Below are 20,564 nucleotides of genomic sequence, written 5' to 3'. Positions count from 1 at the left end.
GTAGTGAAGAAACACAAACGAGGGTTATTCCAGTTGTAACACTGTCAGAAAATTACAGATAAAACCTTTGTAATTTAAAAGAAATGTTAAGCAACGAATAAAACCTTTTGATATCTAGTGATTAGTATCAAATGCTGCCATGCAATTTTAAAAGGTTAAAGTGAGCCAATATAACTTCTACGGAAGGTTGCTAACATAAGCCACAAAAAGCTACAGTACACCAAGCTTACTTGCTTATGAATTAAAACTTTTCGTTAGTACGAGAAATATATTTTTCATTGAAAAGGTGCTTAGCCTTAGCTAAAAGCTAAATACTCTTTTCCCGCAAACTCAACAAAGAGACAGAAAGTCCGCTCTGTGCAATCATAAAGCCAAAAGGCAGGGAAAAAAGAGCATTAGTTACAACAGTCATGCACTAAGTGTGCCGTCACATGGCAGCTTGTAGCTTTTAAGGCAACAATCCAAGCATTAGATTTCTCTGTTTTATTGACACGAATCATTAACTATCTCATCTCAGATACAACACATGTCCAGCAAAGCGCAAAAAGAGTGAAAAGCTTTTGCCCTCGGCAAGGGTATACATTTAAACAGCATTATCCTTCACTAGCAGTGGGGGGGAAACATGACATGAGACAGGATTATCCTCTAAAAGAAAACTCTCCCTACTACAGGCGCATGATGTGAATTGATGATAGGAGGACCAGGTTCCCAGGATACAATACTTGATACATTCTGTTATTATTTTTTTTTTCTTCTTCAGAGAGATGTGAGCTAGATAGATTCCTCCCACGCAGTCCAAATAAACAAATACAGAGAGGCAGAACCGGTGCCAACAGTTACAGTGATACAAGAACATTTGAAAAATAAAATGATTGCAAAGAAACAGAAATAAACAAAACATGAACTAAATACAAAGAAGCAGGAAAAAAGTTAATAATTATTGCAAATCCTCAAATCCCAAAGGTATTCTACCTCATTCCCCCTCCCTCCCTCCTTTTTTTTTTTAATAGTATCATACAGCAAAAGACATTCAGAAGAGCAGACCGGAGTGATAGAAAACACTCATGCAAAGAAAGCCTTTTTCACACATAGTCACTAACACAGGAAAATCATCTCAAAAAACAGCGCTGTCAACAGTCAGTGCCTTCAGGTCTTTTAGTGGATGTTGTTATTGTTGTTTGCTGTTTCTCTACAGACTTTTGATTTGCTACTGTACTTGATAAAAACAATATGACAGACGTCACCCATTAGGCTATCAAGTCTTCTGACAAGATTGACCCCCCACCTCTCTGTCTGTCCATGGGACCTGGGGATCCAACAGTTTATTACCAACAGTCTTCGTTTTCAGGACCCCCATTGACCAAAAGAAAAGTTCAGCTGGGAGGGTTTCTGCAGAAGAACCGGAGCCACAGGAATGAGCTTAGGTTGATATTCCATCATATTAAAAAAAAAGGCGTGATGTTTTTTTTTTGGCATCTGTTCTTGTTCTTTTAAATCTTATATATTAGTCTACTTTTACAATCATTTTCTATGCGGCAAACAATTAAAGAGTTTCATTCCAAAATAAAACACCTCTAACAAAAAGATGGCAGCTATTAAAATAAAGTCTACTATGGGAAACTATTAAAGTTAGAAGTCATATTAAGACCTTTATTTACAAAACAGTTCTGTTTTTCTAACAATCATCTGTGAGTTTGTGATATTAATTGATAAATTAATTTTTTCTATAACAAATATATCACATTTTGGAATGAAACCCTTCAATTTTAGATTTTTTTCAGTCTCATGTATATGCACATTCAATCCACTTTGCATTCACTGTTGATGCAGTCTCTCAGTAAAAGTTATTTGATATTATAAATAGAATGGTCTTGCCATAGAGTCTTTTTCTTTCGTAGATATATTTTTGTATATAGGGAGATCTCTACACAGACAATATGTATTTATGTATGTAATCCATTTTCCGTAGTTACAGTTCTTCTGAGCGGATAACGTGGAACAATGTGACATTGTAGAGGACCTGGTGGCCATTGTTCCAGGCATAGAGGGCGCGGTCACGTGGGTTGTAGTCCAGCATGGAGATATGTGAGTACTTATTCTGGAAGGCAATGTCAATGTACTCGTAAGTAGAAGAGTTGGTGGAGTAAGCGTAGTAGACCTTGGTGCCTCCTGAGTAGCCGTTGGTGACGTAGAGCGTACCACAGATCATAAAAGACTCGCCGGCACTCCTTTTGGGGTGGTTGGTGGTCCAGCTCTTGATGATCTGCAGCGTGTTGGGGTTCAGCTTGCTGATGACAATGTTGCCGGCGTTCTGGTTAGTAGCATAGACAGCCCACAAGCCTCCCTCATCCACCATCAGGTCAATGTCGGAATGGCCACCCCAGGCGTAGTGATACGCATTATTGAAGCCGGCGTAGTCAAGCTGCCGGGACTTGCTGATTGAAGAAGTGCGGAAGTCGAACTTGATAATGACGTGGCTCTGGAACTTGTTGAAGTAGATAGAGCCGTTGTAGACCACCTGACCAGTTCCTGACCACGGGTGGGGCAGCCGGTGGGACGTAAAGTTGTCCGACGTCATAAAGTCCTGCATCGACCTGTACTCCCGCACGAAGCGGTTGTTGTGATAACCATCCATGTACCAGACCTAAACATGATGACAAGAGGGAGAAAGAGGAATTGGGATTTAACACAGCAGTACTTTAGAGATAGAAACCTCTATCATCATCATTCGTCAGCATGCTATCAGAATCTTCTATGCAGATCACACACCGATTAAATCAAATCACACTGTCAACAAGCATCCCAATTAAGTTAGTGCCGAGACTTCCTCCAGGAGCAGACAAAGCTGAGATCCGGCAGCTTCTGAATACAAACAGTCAGAATGACAGCCGCGGGGTGGCACGAGCTCGGCCCCGCGGGGATGAGGCCCGTCATTCCAGATAAAAGGCCTGTCTCAGCTGCTTCGGCCCTGCTTCCTGCTGGCCCCTGCGGTGGTGGGCAGAGAGCTCTTATTCCGGAGCTGCTAGAGGCTCAAACACTTCTTTAGTCTCAGTGGGGCCGATACACCTGAAGCCCTTCCCCTACCAGCTTCCATGTGCTGCTGTGATTGACTTAAAAAGTGATTCACATCAAGGAAGCAGGTCTCCAAGGGCCCCCCAAAAAACAACATAAGGAAACTGAGAGATAAAAAGAAATGGAGCAGACCTGTCTGCTCCCGTCAATTACACTCATTCTTATTTTTCTGCCCTTTGAAAACGCAGCACATCTTTCATGTGTTCTGTTCAAAATGTATTAGTTTCTACACAAAAAGTAGCCTTTACAGTATTTTAAATATAATCTTAGTCAGCAGTAAGCTTCGCCCTTGCTGCTGAGAATCTAAAATATACACATTATACAGCCTCTGTTGTCACAACGATTAGCCTTCAGGAAGCAAACTGCAAATTTACACAGCTACTGTAGTGTACTGTATGCTGAAGTTCCTCTCAAGTTTTTATCCCTTTTCTTCCCATGTGACATTGAGAGTTCTGTCTCCTATTAATGTGTCTCATAAAGCTGCTGCACAAAGAGCATGTTCATCCTTAGCCGACAAATAAACATTCTTTATTCCCAGCTCCCTCCCTTGATGCTTGTCCGCTGGGCAGCTTCCCGTTAAAACCATATAGATTTATCCTTGGCCTTTCATTTTAATGTGTTTTAGTAATGAAAGCAAACCCATTTATTGAGCCAACAGACGTCCACTCTGCAAAGGGAAATCAGACGCAATCAGCTGATAAAAGGACAGTGACCAATTAACCGACTGTTATTATATTTCACAGCGAGAGTTGACCTTCAAATACAGTACGATCAAGGTAAACTCTTTCTTTAGATTTAGGAAAACTATTTGTGTTGCAGATCTTTAGGTACTTGTCTCTTGAACAAAGAGATAAGAGACCAATAAAAGTTTCCAGCCAGTGTGATTGCATTCATTTTCTTGCCCCAAAGTGTGCATGTTAAATACTTTGGGGCTGCAACTAACATTTATTTTAATTAATGACTAATCTGCCTATTATCACGATTTCCCAAGCCCAGGATGATGTATTGAAATTGCTTGTGTTGTTTGACCGACAGTTTCAAACCCAATGAAATTCAGTTTGCTATCATACTGTAGACTTAGAAAATCATAAACTATTCACATGGAAGAAGGTGAAACCAGTGCATTTTTGCTTAAAACATTACGTTTAAATGTTAAAAAATCAACTCATCATTTAAGCTGTGTTTGTTTTTTTATGTGTGACATGGACAGTGAAAACAATGTAAGGATTATGAATTACATTGTTTTATGTGACGATTTCTATATTTCAAATTATGATGAGTGCGTAACGTAACACTGAAATGTGCTGGGAATAAAAAAGTAAATATGTCCACAGCTTTCATTTGAGCAGGCACCAACTAAATTTAAATTAGGAGATGGAAAGCACAGCCAAATATGGAGGGTTACAGTACAGCAAACTGAACTGCTATTTGGGGTTTTATGAAAGTTAAAAGCTATGTAGAAACACTTAAGGATAATATAATTCAAAATATCAACTGAAACAAGCTTATATATATAGCTACAATCTGGTAATGTAATACTCCAAACTGAATATTACAGTATTGTAAAACTTGGAGGATCATATAACTAGTTTAAACGGCACTTAATGCATTGATTTTTTGGGGGCCACTTGGAGCAACATTGGCAAATATCTCACCATAAAAAGTACATTAGTATTTATTTGGAATGATGTTTCTGGACACCTGATTAAAGTTCACTCTCCTTCTACCTGTAGCTCAGATCTAGTCTCCTGAAGGAAATATTTGTCTCTTTAGCCTCTAAATGCTCCACTATGTTCACCAGCTGTTTGCTAACTTTGTCTGCTGTTCGGTGCAGGGTAGGTAGTGTGGCCCACCACAAAACAGCACTATCAGCTGCTCCTTACAGCTGAAAGGAACTTCAGAGAGGGTTTGTCACTGTAAGCAACACATGGTTATTCGATCTACCACAAATAGATTGATTGTGGCTTCAAGAATAAGACCAGTGCCGATACGATACGATACCTAAGATTAAGTACAACACAACTATTTTTGTACCTTATTAGGAAAAAAATTACATGTTTTTCTACAAAAGCTCTTTCATTTAGCAATTTATCAACTTCCCCTGAATAAAATAAAAGACTCAAATTGACTCAATTATAATTTGAGTCATAAAATGATCAAAGAATAACTACAAATCTGAGCAAGAATTTTCAGCTGATGGTAATGACAGTTTGTGCAACAGACACATTTTGGTTTGATACCCATCTGTGAATTCAATATTATATTCCCATCAGTACTGTGTGACAGCCGTACATACCCGTGTATCTCCTTCAGGCGCCAGGGGGTCAGTCATCCAGGAGCCAAACCTGGATCCAGACGTCTTGATGGTGATGGGATCACTGATGCCCGTCAGTTTGCCACATGCTGCAAGGAAAGAAGCGAGATAGGAACATCTAGAGCAACACCCATTTGGGTATTTAGTCTAATTCAAAATCTTTTACAAGGTATTCGGTTTCATTTGCTTGAAATCCAAATGGATGAGGGAGTTGATGTCCAGCTTGTTGCTGTGTCTCTGCCTTTCTCTTTGCGCAATGTACTGTGTAAGAGGTGCTTATTATTCAGTTCACACATGCTAATGCCTGTTTTACTCTCTCTGTGTGGATGTGTGAGAAAGTGAGAGGAAGAGGGAATAGGAAAGGGAGAGCCTCTGTGTATTCTGCTCCTGTGTGCTGCTTGTAAGCCGCTGTAGTGTTAATTAGTGTTGATTGAGGTGTTAATGCGAATTTGACAAAACTATCACTGGGCTCTGTGGCCCTCGTGACTGAGAGCTGGCCAGACTAATGTATCCTCTCTGATGAGCACAGACAGAAATGAGAGACAACGATTTTAGCCAAGAACAACACTTCTCAACACTGCTGCAGCGCACCCATTTATTTAGACACAGGCCGTTTCTTCAGACGATGATTTTTCGGCAAGACAAAGGTTAATTAGATGAGTCAATTTTATCTCATGAATGTAATGAGTCGTTCTGAAATGCTAATTTAAATAGTGGGACTGTGACGATGGCTCATTTTAAGTTTTCATTAGCATCCTTCTCCATGAAGTGTTGCATCCATTAACCCCTCACTCTAACACTCATCATACCTCTTTCTTTTAAACCCCTATCATCTCCCTCGCTCTCCGTTGTTGTGAAATGTCATTTTAATTTGTCATACAATCCAGATTTGATTTTCCTTTCCTCCGCTAACCTCGTTCAGCTATCTGCCTTCTCATCTGGTCAAATTTCTTTCACTTACATAATGAAAATTGTGGGTTTGCATATGTGTTTGTGTGTCTCTATGTGCAACATATGTCGTGCCTGTGAGTATGTGTGGGCATCACACCTCAGAGGCGGCCGAGAGACAAACAAATGGTCACATGAGCAGCATCTACTATTGCCAGTGGGGGTTGAGTCCCTTACGTAACCCACAGTAGGATTAGAGGCCACTGTAATACATTGGGCATTGATTTATTTATTTCTTTTCTCTAATCATGCCTCTATCTTTAGATGACACTACTATTACAGGGAGCCCGCTGATGGATCTGCATTCTGGAGATGCACACAGGGTCTAATCCCCTTTTGGCCTGAATTTGCCTGGGCCGAAGCAGAGGGGCAGAGCAAATGGAAAACCTAATGGGAACTGGAGCTGATATAAAAAAAAACCACCATCAGCTTTTTGATGTGAGGATTTAGATATAGAATGAAAATTCATTTCCGCAGGAGGAGTATTGATTTTGAAAGGATATTTTCAACACAGGTCTTATTTTTGTAGTTTTGGCTATAACTTGTATTGGTTATGATAACACTCTACTCACCAAAGTAATTGGTGAGATCTGGGAACATTGCAATGATTAATCTGCTCATCATTTTCATCTTCAAATACACTTTAAAATGTCTCAGTTTGTCTGACCATGATGTCTAAAACCCAAAGAAGAGCATCAAGACCTCACATCTGAGAAGCTGGAACCAGCGAACTTTTTTCTTTTAGCTTAATTTGCCAATTCATTTCCTGACAATCAGCTAATTGATTAATCGGCTAATTGGTTGAGCTCTGTTAAAGTCATCACTCACTGCACAGACGAACTGTGCAAACAACTGTGGCAAGTATAATAGGTCAAAGTTGAACCAGGACATCGATCTGTAAACTGTAGCGGATGTTTACAACTGACAGCTTGTTTCTCCGCCAAATAAGTTTGCCCAGCCAGCAGTTTTGTATTGCTCGTATTGCTGGTTTGAAGTGGGTGGGGCCCATTTGGAAATAGGTGATGTCACATACTTCTTTGCACCAATTATTTATTATATTTAGTAACATTTGAATTATTCTGATGGCCATTGTTGAGCAAATTAGTCACCACACCCACACAGTATTGAAGAAGCATAAATACCTACAGCTGTTTTTTAAACTCACTATTAGCTTATTGAGCTATTCATTTAATTAACGTTATAGAGTAATATTCAAACCTGGCTTTAAAACGACAGCCAGAAAAAAAGTTAATAGACCCATTGTTCTTTAATAGAGATGAGGGAGAGGGAAAACTCACAAAAAGACACAGTGAGGTTGTTTGTAAAGAGAGAACTATTGATTCTGTGCCATGTGAACCTTGCTATAACATTATGCCCTGTAATTCTATTCTCTAGGAAATGAAAGGTGAGAACAATGGTTGCAGAGCAGGTAGCAGAAGGGTTTATGTGCTGGTATGACTTTCCTGCTCCATTCATCAGCATTTCAGTGCGAAGGAGCTGGATTTGCCTGAAGCTCCTTGTGCCTCCACATTGCCGGGGCACGACACATGGTGATTTATTTATTTGATTATTGCCCAGCAAGCTGGCATGTCCCCTTGATCGATGGCCATTGTGTCCCAGCAGCCACCGGGCTGTTAGTCTCTCCGGCACAAAGCAGCTTGAAGGACAGCTCTGCAGGGACCCTAGTTACTCTCTCTCACTTTTCCCGCTCGCCTTCACTTTATCACTTTTTCTCCTTCCCCCTTACCACCTTCTATCAATTTCTCCCGTCGCTCTGTCTATTACTCAATACTCAAATTTCTCCAGCCCTCTCTTATTTTTCTCTTTCCCCTCCCCCTGTTGTTGATCTGCTGATGCAAATTTGGCAAGTGACCTTCACAAGTTTAATCTCAATAACGGGAGTGTGCTGGGGTGTATTTGTGTGCACTATGCTTGAGTGCCTCTGCGTTCGTGTGAAGATGAAAGGAGTAGCCACCCTCTGTTCTTTCCTGAGCCAGTCCCTCGCTGGCTGACCTCTCCTTTATCTGGTGTGATCTCGCACACACCGGAGTAACTCCCGCAGTTCCCTGCTTTCCTAAGTCTGACCGCTGATGTGAGGAGCGATGATGTGCATTGAGTGAAAATATGGCCAAGACTCCTGCTCCAGTATGGAAGGTGAAAGCAGAGGTAGTCAGTAAAAACCTGTATGCACCGATAAAGAAAACTACAGACAGAAGACGGAACCGGGTAGCTGAGATTGATTGTCTACTTTTGTACTCTATATATTCAATTTAAATCCAATCACTGTGTCTGGACTAGCTTTTCAAAAAGAACAGTAGGCATTGTAACCAAAAGCTTTTCTTTCTGTCATCTTGCGCTGTTAATAATTTGAAACAGGGACACAATATTCCTGAGATGTGCGGCATGTAAGTGTCTTTGCTCTTGTATCTTAGTCACTGTGGTGTGGGTGTGCATCTATTAGCACTGCGGTCTGTGACAGAGGTGTGAAGAGACAGAGACAGGGGCTAAAAGCAAAGATAAGCCTGTGATAGGAACTTGCAAGCTGAGAACGCTGTCAATGGCTCTCTTCCTCTGTATGCTATACATTGGTGTGTTAGTGTGTGTACCTGTGGAGCCATATTTAACACCTAATCATGTATTTCATTACAGGAAGCCAGCTTTGTGGGATGCTACCATAGATTCCAGAATTCTAAAACTTAAAAGGTGGGCCGTGTAGGAATGCCAATAATGATTATTTTCCTCATCGATTCATCTTTCGACTAATTATTTGTTCTATAAATTCTCATAAAATAGTGATAGTTTGTTTTGTATGATAAACAGCACAAAATCCCAGTCAATTTACAATCACATAAAACAGAGAAAAGCAGCACATCCTTAAATTTAAGGGGCGGCAACCCAGCCTTTTGATTTATAAATGACTTGAATGATTTAATCAATTATGAAACAGGTTTTTTCGTCAATCGACCAATGGTTTCAGCACTAGTGCTTTGTTTGTTTGTAGGAAAAAGTACAGAAGATGTGTAACTCCAGTTCTATGAGTGCATGCATAGCCATCTAATGGACTTCTTAATTGGTTTATCTCAACAATAAGAGTATACCAATGGCAAAGTCAGTTAGAGGGCAAGCACGTTCAATTTGGAAACCATAAAGTGTAAATGACAAGTGTGTTATAAGACTGTAATATGCATTTGACTGGTAGAGTATCGCAACAACACATAATGTTCCTGTGATGTTCTGAATCATGTGAATATGCCTGAGGATCTCTTTCTGGTCAGTCACAACATACTGTACGTCAGTGGGAGTGTTTGTGCATGCACGTGTTTGAAGCAAAGTGTGTGCCAACAACTTTCTGTGCCTACCTAATTTTTGCATGCATGCTCGGAGTCTCTCCTCAAGATTTGACACTCTGTTGTGGAGCTCCTCGTAGTCATAGGCCCCCATCTCCTCCTGAAGTTCGTTTAGAACTGACGTCAGATTCTGGACCTCCTCCTTAAACTGCAATACCAATTTGGCATCGGCTTTGTACTCCTCCAACACTGGTATCAACGGTCTAAGCTCCTCCATTTTCGCTTTTATGGCCTGAAAGGATTAGAATAAGCTCGGTTGAGTGTCATGCGCGACAAAAGGAGACTGTCCATAAAAGAAAAAGAAAAGGGGAAAAAAAACAAAACACCTGTCTGAACCTGACTACTCTGACTCTAGCCTGCCTCTCCACTGACATGATGACCCCCTGTTTGTGTCCATGTTCAGTGTTTGTGTGTGAACAGCTGTGTTTTTTGTCTGTGCAGGTGTGTGTCTGAGCAAACAAACCCGGAGCAATATTCTCCACCCGCTGGACGAGCAGAGCAGGTGGCTCCGTCCCCTGGCAGTGACCAGCCGTTAAAAAGCAAGCCCTCGGTACACCGACAACAATTGGGAAAGCTCTTTATTGGTCATCATCGTTTAAAATGCAACATCGTATTAAGGGTTACATGCTTTTACATGTCACACACAACAAAGTGTCTCGAATTTTACGTCTATAGTTTTACGTATAGATTTGTTTAGTAACCAAATATGCATAGACAAAAGCCAAAAGAAAATAAAATGAATAACAGCAATTGATAATAATAAAAATAATAATAATAATAATAATAGTAATAATAGTAATAATAATAAATGTATTTACGTTTGAAAAAAGCTTTTAGATGGAAAACTTTGACAGCAGTAACATGCAGGAAGAGATCAGTGGTGGGTTGGTTTGGGAGAGGGGTGGGGTTTCTTAGTCTTAATGGTGCTAAAGGTAAAATAACTGTTTGACGCCCAAATGCTCTCAGTACTGTGGCCCAGTTCAGGGGAATCTGGAATTGACCTGCCTCTTCTTCCCTGTGGCTCTCTTTACATGTCTTAAAGTTAGCCCTGCAAGCAAGAAAATGACAAACTGTTGACAGGGGCTAGATCTTGCTAACCTATCTAACAGACACACAAACAAACGCACACACACTTAGTATATATGCACTTAAGACATGTTACAAAAAATTGCACACATGCACTGAATGGGGCGTTGGATGCATGAGGTTTGTGAGCATGCACGGATGATGGGATCACACAACTGTGCTGGTGCAGGTAAGATGATACAAGCAATGAAGCTGCTTTTGATTCAGAGTGCTGAAGATAAGAATTCTAACTGAAGCAATGCACTTGTGGAACTAGCTGCAAATAGGGCTAGCTATCGACCCTCAAAATTATTTTGGTGCCATCTGACCAGCAAAAACTTTGAAGTACTTAAAGGTGGCATCAAATGTCAAATTCATAATCTTGGTTTCTTATCCTTTGATTGTGGAAGTTCTTCTATGGCTGCTTGTGCTTAGACAACATTTAGCATTTGTTAAATGGAGATCTGGGACAATTAAGTCAATTAAACGATTAGCAAAGTAACTGACAACTATTTGGATAATTGGTTAATCGTTTAAGTCACTTTTAAAGCAAAAATGCTCGTAATTCCTCAATCCCAGCTTCTTAATTGTGGAAATGTGCTGCTTTTCTGTCGTGGACTTCAAATTGGGAATTTTAACAATCTTTTCACTATTGATCAATGAACTGAGAGAGTCGTTTACATATGAATTGATAGTGTTAATAATTGTTATTTGCAGTCCTAGTTAGATAAAAAACACTTTATAGAGAAAAAACTTTTGGTATAGAAACAAATATACCAGCACTAGTTTCAAAACATTCCAAATGATACCCTATCATACCTGCAAGATATTTATTCAACATAGCTTTCTTTATTTTGATTGGACAGTAAACCCTTTAGGAAAAAGGGTTTAGTGTCTGCTCTTTAATCAGATTAGATTAAAGATGTGTGTCCCATGTGCAGATAGCTTGGTGTTCATTGTGCCACTCTTCGTGATCAACATAAAATGCTTTATCAAATCTCCTTATTTCCGAATTGATTTAGGATTCCATCACATGGTTTTCGAAAGGGAGCTTATGTGAAATAGGGAAATGAATTCTTGCGGTTTATGTATCCAATTATTCTGCCTGTTTGATTATGCATGCAGTATGGATTTCTGGGTATGTGGTAAGTTGTTTTTGGCAATGGGAACACACAAACACAAAATGGGTAAGGCTGTGTCATGTATCATGGGCTACAGAGCAGCTGTGATAGAATGGCAGTTGGGTCAATGGCTCGAGACCTGGTTCCATACCTTGTATTGCTTGGCGATGTTCTGCTTGTGGTTCTCCTCCACCTGCCTGAACTTGGTCTCCAGGCCGCGGAGCTGGACCTCCATCTTCTCCACGTACTGCAGGTCCCTCTGGGTTCGCTGGTCCAGCACCTGGATGGACTGGGTCATGTTCTGGACCTGAGGGGACATACGGGTACATTGGACTGAGTAATGAAATACATCTCTATTTCTAATGGTCTAATTAGAGCAATGAGCATGAGAAAACGCAACAGACTTTCAATATGTTGCTTTGGCTTGGCATTCCTCTTGCAGTGATTCACAAACTCTGACATCAGGCCAACTAGTCAGGGCCTCAGACACATGGTGGAAGTGTAGAATACATACTGTTAAGACATTTGTTTTCTCCAAAACTGTTTTGCTCCAGAAACTCCATAAACCTGGCACATTATCTATTCATTCATTGGAGATCTGTTGAAGTCTGTATTTTTTGCCAGTTTATGTGAATCAGCGAGCTACTCCACATTAGTTGGTGGTTATCTCCATCTTTGGGTAGAAGGTATTTGGTCATAAAATGTGCTTAAATGTTCCTTTTGTGACCGGTCTATGGGTATTGAGCCGGGTTGCATCATTAGACGTGTTGCTTTGGATGCGTGCAGTAGAATAGAAACTCACAGTGAGTGAGTGTATAGCTGCCTCCCATGATACCTGTTGGGTCTCCAGGGAGCTCATTAGAGCATGATTCCTATTCTTGTCCAATGGGCAGAGAGGTGATTGGAAGACCACAAACATGGGTAAGTCTATGTGTGTGTGCGCACTTTCTGTGTTAAGTACTGTAGGTAAAAGCAGTAAAGGTAGTCACCATGGGCACTTAATGACTTTGACTGTTCGGTTCATCATGTGTTGCTGAGGAGTTAAGCGGTAATTACCTTCTCTAACAGCTGCCTCAGTTGTTTGGTGCGGGCGTCCCGTGAACACATGGACTGCTGGGGCGCCACCACAGTGCAGACACACCTTCCCTCACTATCCTGGGCTGAACTGTACACCTGCCACGATTCCTCTGGGTTTGCTGGCAACACCTGAGGATGAAGGAGTGGATAACGAGAGAAGAAGGGGCAGTTGAACAGCAGTGCTGGAGGAGAGCGGAGCAAGGAAAAACATCTCAGACAAAAACAGAAAGACACAGAAGGTGGACATGTTACCATAAAAACACCTCATTGTGGGACATGATGGAGGAGGACACATTGCTCCTAAGTGTATTGTGCATGCTTGATGCTAACGCTGTATTGAATTCATTACCACCACAAACCACCAGGCTCCACCCGTTTTGCAGCATCAGAGAGGATATCTTACAGCCACACAAAGGAAAGATGCAGCCAATGAAGACAGCTGAAGCTACTGGCATTATCCAGTGGGTTGGGTGTGTGAACGTTGTAAAAGTGTGTAAAGTGTGACGTGTATGACGTCAGAAAGAGGGTTTTTTTCCCCCCCAAGAAAGACAACTCCAGTTACTAACCTGCTGATCAGATAAAACTGAGAGTGACTTTGAGAAAAAGATATTCATCATCACTGCATCAGCAATAAAAAAAAACAAAAAACACTGCTGATTTATTCAATTAGTGAGGAGTGTGTCCAAAAAATCCAAAAAGAGCAGTCACAGCAACTGTCAGTCTGCTGCTTTCTGTGCTGACAAGACAAAGAAAATCACTATCAAGCAGCTGTCTTGTGCACTCAGTCTGTACTATTATAGCTCACCAGATAAAATCTCACAAGTGACATAAAAATGCCGGACTCTCCTCAAAGCCATTAAATAATCATATCTCATTCAAAATTACTGAGTCAATATCAGCTCACTGCATCCTCTGCTTTTACTATTTATTTATTTATTTGCCTTCAACATCCTTTGTTCTGGATTTCAGTGCAAACATCCACTTGACAGAGCGCTCGCAATGTTAATCCTCGCACATAAACAGCTCCGAATCTGCCAGGAGCCCGACAGAGGAACAAAGAAACGCTTCATCTTGACTCTATCTCATTCACACGGACGGTGAAAGGAAGAATGAGGACTCCCGCTGTTTCAGAGGAGGCACACAAAAAAAAAAAAACAGAGAAAAGATTGCCTTGAAATTTGTCATGCCAACCACCTAATTTGCCACCATGGATCTCTTACTTATATCAAAACCAGAAGAAAAGAACCAACCGATAACTTTCCACTTAGTGCAGGCAACTCATACTGACAGAGACAGCAGCCCTCGGCAGCTGGAGCAACATCAGAACGCAGGAGGAACGTATCTATGATGCCTCTCCAAGTATCTTTTTTTACTTTTGCATGCGCCTTGCAAGCGCATCACGTTGCCGGAATTTCTCCTCTTAATTATGAACCATAAGTGTACATGTGTTGCTGATCTTTGGATTGTGATTAAAGTGCAAGCAGCCGATTCACTCATTCATTCAGAGAGAAAGCCAACCAGCCGCAGGAAATATGCGAAACTTGCGCACTTACTCCGGTGCTCCGGTCTGGGTACCCTCCCTGCGCCGCCGTGAGCTTGGTAGTATTGAGCCCCACCAGAGAGGGGAGGGTCTGCGACATCCAGTTGGTGATCATCGCCATGGTGCTGAGCACGACGCCGATCTTTAGCAAAGGCACCGACATCTTTGCGCTTTGCTCCGGACTTTATTTAAGCCGTCTTCATTCTACAGACTCCGGTGAGAAACAAGGGAGGCGAGTCATGTTGCCCAGAGAAGCTTGCTGTTTCACCCGGGACTCCGGCTCGGCTGGTCTTTTTTTGGACATCTCCAACGAAGCACTGGCGGCGAACGAGTCGGACGCGAGAGAGAGAGAAGACAACCGAAACGGGACGGAGATTTTAAAAAATAAAATAAAACCTGCAACACTTGATCCAGTGGAGGAGGAAGACGAGGAACAACCGAGAGCGGCTGCTGAAAAAACGTCCTGTGGATAGCTCCTCTCCCTGCGTTGTCCCGCACACTGCTGCCTCTCCGGTGCACCGTTACTATTTCGTTCACGCCCGACGGTCCGCCTCCTGCCTTGGTGCGCTCTGTGATTAAGTGCCACTGACTGCACACACACAGGCTGCTCCAAATGGATGAGAGGAGGAAGGAGGAGGTACTACGGATCTATCTATATCACCAGACGCAATGATGTCAGCCAGGTTGGGGTCCGTTCGTGGTAAAATCTGGGATTGCGCCTGATTCAGCCCTTAGCTGCCCGACACTAGGCTGCCCCCAGAGGGAATGACAATGAGCAGTGCGGCTGAGGTCGGCTGACACTGGTGCTGAGGGATTATTTAAAACGGACAGTGACATTTCTTTCTCCACTGCCCCAAAAGGACAGGAGTCTCATTCATAGTGGACCGTGCATGGTAAAGCTGGCCTTTCATTTAACTATTAACAACCAGTGTAATGTATGGCTACACAGCCCACATGTCTAAACGAACACACTTTAGCAGAATGTCGCATTTCAGTGAGAGTCGGGCGTTAAGGACTCCGAATATGTTTTATTGAGGGGCTGCTGGAAGCCTTGAGCTCAAGCAGAGGATGCGCTTTCAATTCGTGGGACTCTGGCGCCATCGTGTAGCTGATTTTGGCGTTGCTGCAATCCAAATTGAAGGGCTTTTAATATGCATGGAAGCGGCACAAAACATTCAAAAACATATATAAATCTTCTTAAATCTAGAAAAAAAAAAGCTCAGTGTTAAAAAAACAACTCTTCCATTTGTATTGCCTTTACAAGATTAAATCCCATGTTTATGCACTGGATATATCAGTATTCGACACAAAAACAGTGTGGGTGCATTAACAAGTGCAGTTAAATGATGCCTATTTTTGTTCAGAATTAAATCTCTAAGGCTCTGGACAAATGCATTATTTGTCATGTCTAAGTCAACAACGGGCTTAGAGGCTAATGCTGCAGCCTATGGGCTAAATTGCAGCACTGCATGATACATGAGCTCCCTAGAATAGCAAGAGTGGCTCTACATCCACAGCTATTTCTGTCAGCTCCATAATGCATTTCTCTGGTAAACTGAAAGATGGAAGTGAGTGAAGTTTACACTCACTGCCCCTCCATATTTCTCTTATTTCTTTCCCCTCCCTCTTTTTGTCTCTCTTATCTCCCTCTCTTCTTTATGACCTTTGAAGTGAGAGCTCACAGGAGTGATGGCTCCACAGATTACTGCGAGAGTGTGGGCAGGGGTCAGCTCACCGCTGTGTACTTGCTGTCCACAGTCCAGTCTATAGTCTCGTGTAATACGGTGCAGTTCAGTGCAGCACAGCGGTCTCTAGTCTCTAATGACACAGCTTTAAAATGGATACAGTTAGTGTTCTAAGCTTCACAGGTGGAATCCAATCCAATTTGGTTTCAGTAGAGGTGAAACAAATGATCAAAAGTCAGTCTCATATAAAGCTCTCAGTATTTAATCCACCAGCCTGAGGAACTCCACAGGTGCACTGATAAAAGACGATTGACTCAGTGAAAAAATCAATTAGTCAATCAGTCTTCAGACAGTCAGACAATTTAAGTGATTTATCGTAACTGTGTAAATTAAAACCACAGTGTTGCATTGGCTGCAGAAGTATTGATGTATAATTCTGTATACAAGATCTCAAATGTGCAAAACACTTGCACAATAATCAGTTATGCAGTCTGATATAATAACCCTGCAGAAATAAGATGTGTAAGAGAGGTTTCTATCAAATTACAATTTTTTTGAGAATGTAGCCTGTGGTGTTTTTAGCTGTATAATATTGTAGCTATTCAAGTTATTTTCACTTTATAATACAGGACACACATTCTGATTTAGAGTGGGTGAAAGGTGTAGATGTGCCTGGAGGGACAAACAAGCAGGCACCTCTGACAATAACGCAATATAATAATAATCCTAAAAACACAACAAAGGGCAGCCTCAGAAATGACCAATAAACATAAGAAATAGAGCATAAAAAGCTTCATTGAAGCAGTATTTCTGGCTTGGCTATTGCACTGTACTGCATTACAGCGAACAGGTGTTTAGATTGTAGGAGAACCACATTGACACACTCAGTATCCAATGTAGTAAATGCTCATGAAGTAGTGAAAAATCCCATTTGCAGCCTGAGAGTGAATTACAAAATGCACCGTACCTCCACCTACTCCTCTTCTGCTCACTTTCTCTCTCTCCCCACCCTTGCTTCGTCACTCAACCAACCATACTGAATAATAAATAGCTTCAACCCCAGCTGCCAATCACACCACGCATATTGCAATTCAGCTCAACTCCATCTTCAGTTTCTCACATAAAACCAGATTGATTTTTTTGGGTGGGGGTTTATACATTAAAAACCCCTAACTGTTTCAAAATGTTCCCCTGCTGTGGACGTGTTGGCAAAGTAGATTTTGGTCTTTTCATGTGAATTAGATGATTTTTAATGTAAGAATTCACACATTCATTAAAAAAAAATTTAAATTGTCCATGCATACAAATCTAAAACCTGATCACGTGTGTGTTTTACAGTAATTAAGTAAATAAGCTATGGTATGTAGGTTGCCTGGTGTCAAAGGGGTGGCTATAGCAGTGCCATCTGTTCTGTCAGGTGTCTGTGAGATGCTTTAGGATGTGGGCCTGAAGCCATGGGGGAGCCACTAGGTGAGGAACAGATGCCGCTCTGGCTGCTTACTATTCTTCTCTGTGTGAACGCCAGGCAGTAGCCAAATCCTTCAGCGGAGGGGATAGAGAGGTGAATAAATGAGGGCGGAATGGAAGAGTAGAGTGAGCTACTAATCAGGTGTCTCCCTGCTCTCTCTCCAGATGTTAAGAAAATATGCGCCACACTGTCTGAAACTGCGTGAGACTTTTGAAGCAAGGTAGTTAATGCGGTCATTAAGGGAGCGTCATTGTCCAGCATCAAAGGTCGAGGGCATGCTGCCTGGATGGCCTTTTTTTCTCCTCACGGGTAACGTGGCATTAACAGACTCTCCATCTTTCTCTCTCTAGATACACCTCTCACTTTTTATATCTGAGATGTGGAGAGGCCTCTCCTCCCTACAGTGAAATGTACTGTAGGTTTCTATAGCAGGGGCAGTATAAATAGAGCCTGTCAGTGTATCTTGTGTTTCTGTTCTCCTGGAAGCGAGCAGACAGGCAAGTCTGTGGACTAATATCGACTTACCTTCAAACGGATGACACACACACAGGCCATCAGAGAAAAGACTGTCACTGTTAACGCTGGGCCCTGACCTGCGCCGCGCAGGACCCCGAACTGACTTGTCATGAAACCCAAAGTGAAACACGTTCCCTTTCCCTCTCTCCTCAGACTGATGGCTTCCATCAATCAGTGCAAATAGCCCCATTGTTCCATTGTGTCAGCATTTTTTTTCGCGCACTGCTGCTGCACTGCATGTCCAGTTCAGATTATAGCCTGCACATTTGATGCTCCGGTGTAGGGAGCTAAAAATTGTAATAACTGTATGTGTGTAAGGTTACAGCTTGGATCAAATTACAAATCAAACTCCATGTGAATGTCAAAAGCAAGCTGTTGCTCCATGAATAAAAAACGCCCCGCTCACAGCACACTGACATTTCTCATAAATTTGCGGAAATCAATTGCTGGCTTATTTCTGCCAAAGCGATATTACATCAATATTGTTCTAACACATTGGTTATCAGGGCCAGCAGGGTTCGCAGCAACCTACTTCCAACACATTTTATTGAGTTTGTCACTCAGAGTGCAGTATATTATAGATACACTGGGAACAGAGATTAATTTATTGATAGTACCTCAGCACATTTAAAAAAAAAAATCTCCTTTAGTCTCCAATTACCAACCACAATTGGATTCACACGACAGCGAAGCTCATGAAATATGTCTCTCTGCTCAAGCAAGGGCAATTAAACCATCAAATTGTTCAATCCAGTGGTGGCAGGGCCTGGGAAGAAATACATTCACTTCCTCACTCCCCCCCACCACCCCGCTCTGATACTGTTTGTAAGGATTTATAATGGCAACAGTTTAATGCAACACTAACTATTATATCTATTGCTGCAAATGGCCTTTTAGAGAGCAGGAAGTAATTACTAGTTCCACTAAAGAATCACAGGGATGCATTTTATTGACCAGTAATTTTGTTTACCACTCCTGAGCTGGGTGGCTTTAAAGCTGTTGGACTAAATGTTCTTTTCCCCCTCACGCACTCAAACAGTAAGTCACACTGTGGTCATTGAGCATGCTCAAAACACCTTCTTTGAGACACTGCATTTGATTGTGGAGCCGTGATTTAAGAGCACAATACAACAATGGCCTTTTTTGTTTGTTTGTTTTTAGAGAAAGCTACAGGCAACATATTGCATTAGAATAACGGTGCAGCTGAATTAATCTGACCATTTGCTAATGAGGAAATTGACAGATCATGCAATATATCCCCTTACATCTGGCCCGTTTGCGGTGGAGACGCTGAATAGGGCTCTCTGCTGGATCTATCCGCGCCCGTCAAGCACAATGTATTCACATCATGTAATCCCACCCGTTAATCTGTTTAAGCGGGGTAGAGGGCTAATTCACCGGGGCTCTTTATGCGAGGTAACCGGGTAATCTCTCAGCGGAATCTGATGCCAATTAACAGGCTGGTTCTAGCTTCTTTCTTCTTCTTTTTTTAAATACAAGAGATGGAAAATGGCGTTAAACAAAAAGGGAAGATACCAAAAAGAAAAAAGAAAACCTACTTGGGTGAGTTCTGTGCCCATGAAGATGAGGAGAATCAGAGTCAGGAGCTTGCTCGCAGGCTGCATCTCTTGCCTCCGGTGTGTGTGGACCAGCGGTCTCACATGCAGATCGAGTCCCTTTGCGTCCCCCCGCACAGCAGTCCTTTCCTCCCCGGCTCTCTTCGCTGGATTCTTTATTTTTTTATTATTACTATTATTATTTGATCCCTCAGCAACCCAGCAGCGGAAAGCTCTGTTTCACGGAATCGTCTCTGTGCATATTCAGTTCATATCGGGAGGCTATATCTTCGCTGCCTCTCCCCTTCGGTCTTCGTGGCCGCACTTATTTATCGCTGCGACGGACTGTGCTCAACATCGGGCTAAAGACGCGCAAACACTGTCGTATTACCCGGCTATAAAACCTTCACTCTGATATTGCCAAAAGTTTACCTCCCCGCCTCAAGCTGCCGTATTAAGCTCTCGATGGGAAAAAAATGAGAGTGACGGCGCTGTACATGGTTCTGAAAACGGAAGTTGCATCGCCGGGAGAGGGAGATTTAAACTGGCAAGAATACAGGAGGGAGAACGCCTTCAGTACATGATTTGCTGTAAGTCTGTAGGGAGGGGGGGGGGATGCTGCCTCAACATAAATTCTTCGTTAGTTTCGTTTTGTTTGTTTTTTTTAATTTAAAACAAATGATTCCACAAAACAATTTAATAATAAATAATAACCTTGTTTACGCTGAATGCACTGCAATTTAAGGAAACACGTGCAACTAGACAGGCAGATTAGCATTTAGAGAAAATGTTGCCAAGTGAGAAATCACAATTAAACAGGCTACACAAAACAGGCTGCAAGTGGCACAGTGCACT

The 20,564-nt window shown here is 41.9% G+C and overlaps 1 protein-coding gene across 2 annotated transcripts; it reads right to left on the bottom strand.

Moving 5' to 3' along the window:
- Nucleotides 1-468: 468 nt before the first annotated feature.
- On the bottom strand, nucleotides 469-20,252 carry olfm1b (olfactomedin 1b). Of its 2 annotated transcripts, none has more exons than XM_051411728.1 (6): nucleotides 19,713-20,252; nucleotides 12,924-13,073; nucleotides 12,019-12,174; nucleotides 9,694-9,913; nucleotides 5,369-5,475; nucleotides 469-2,644 (listed from the first exon to the last, which is right to left on the bottom strand). In XM_051411728.1, exons 1-6 carry the CDS (start codon nucleotides 19,776-19,778, stop codon nucleotides 1,970-1,972), a joined length of 1,374 nt encoding a protein of 457 aa, XP_051267688.1. In that variant the 5' UTR covers nucleotides 19,779-20,252; the 3' UTR covers nucleotides 469-1,969. The 2 variants fall into 2 exon arrangements, with proteins under 2 accessions (XP_051267688.1, XP_051267687.1); XM_051411727.1 differs by lacking the exon at nucleotides 19,713-20,252 and adding an exon at nucleotides 14,498-15,247.
- Nucleotides 20,253-20,564: the final 312 nt, after the last annotated feature.

Source organism: Dicentrarchus labrax, unplaced genomic scaffold (genome assembly GCF_905237075.1).
Source record: "Dicentrarchus labrax unplaced genomic scaffold, dlabrax2021, whole genome shotgun sequence".
Classification (NCBI taxonomy): domain Eukaryota; kingdom Metazoa; phylum Chordata; class Actinopteri; family Moronidae; genus Dicentrarchus; species Dicentrarchus labrax.
The sequence above is the reverse complement of the archived record's forward strand: the minus strand, read 5'-3'. Positions and strand labels throughout refer to the sequence as shown.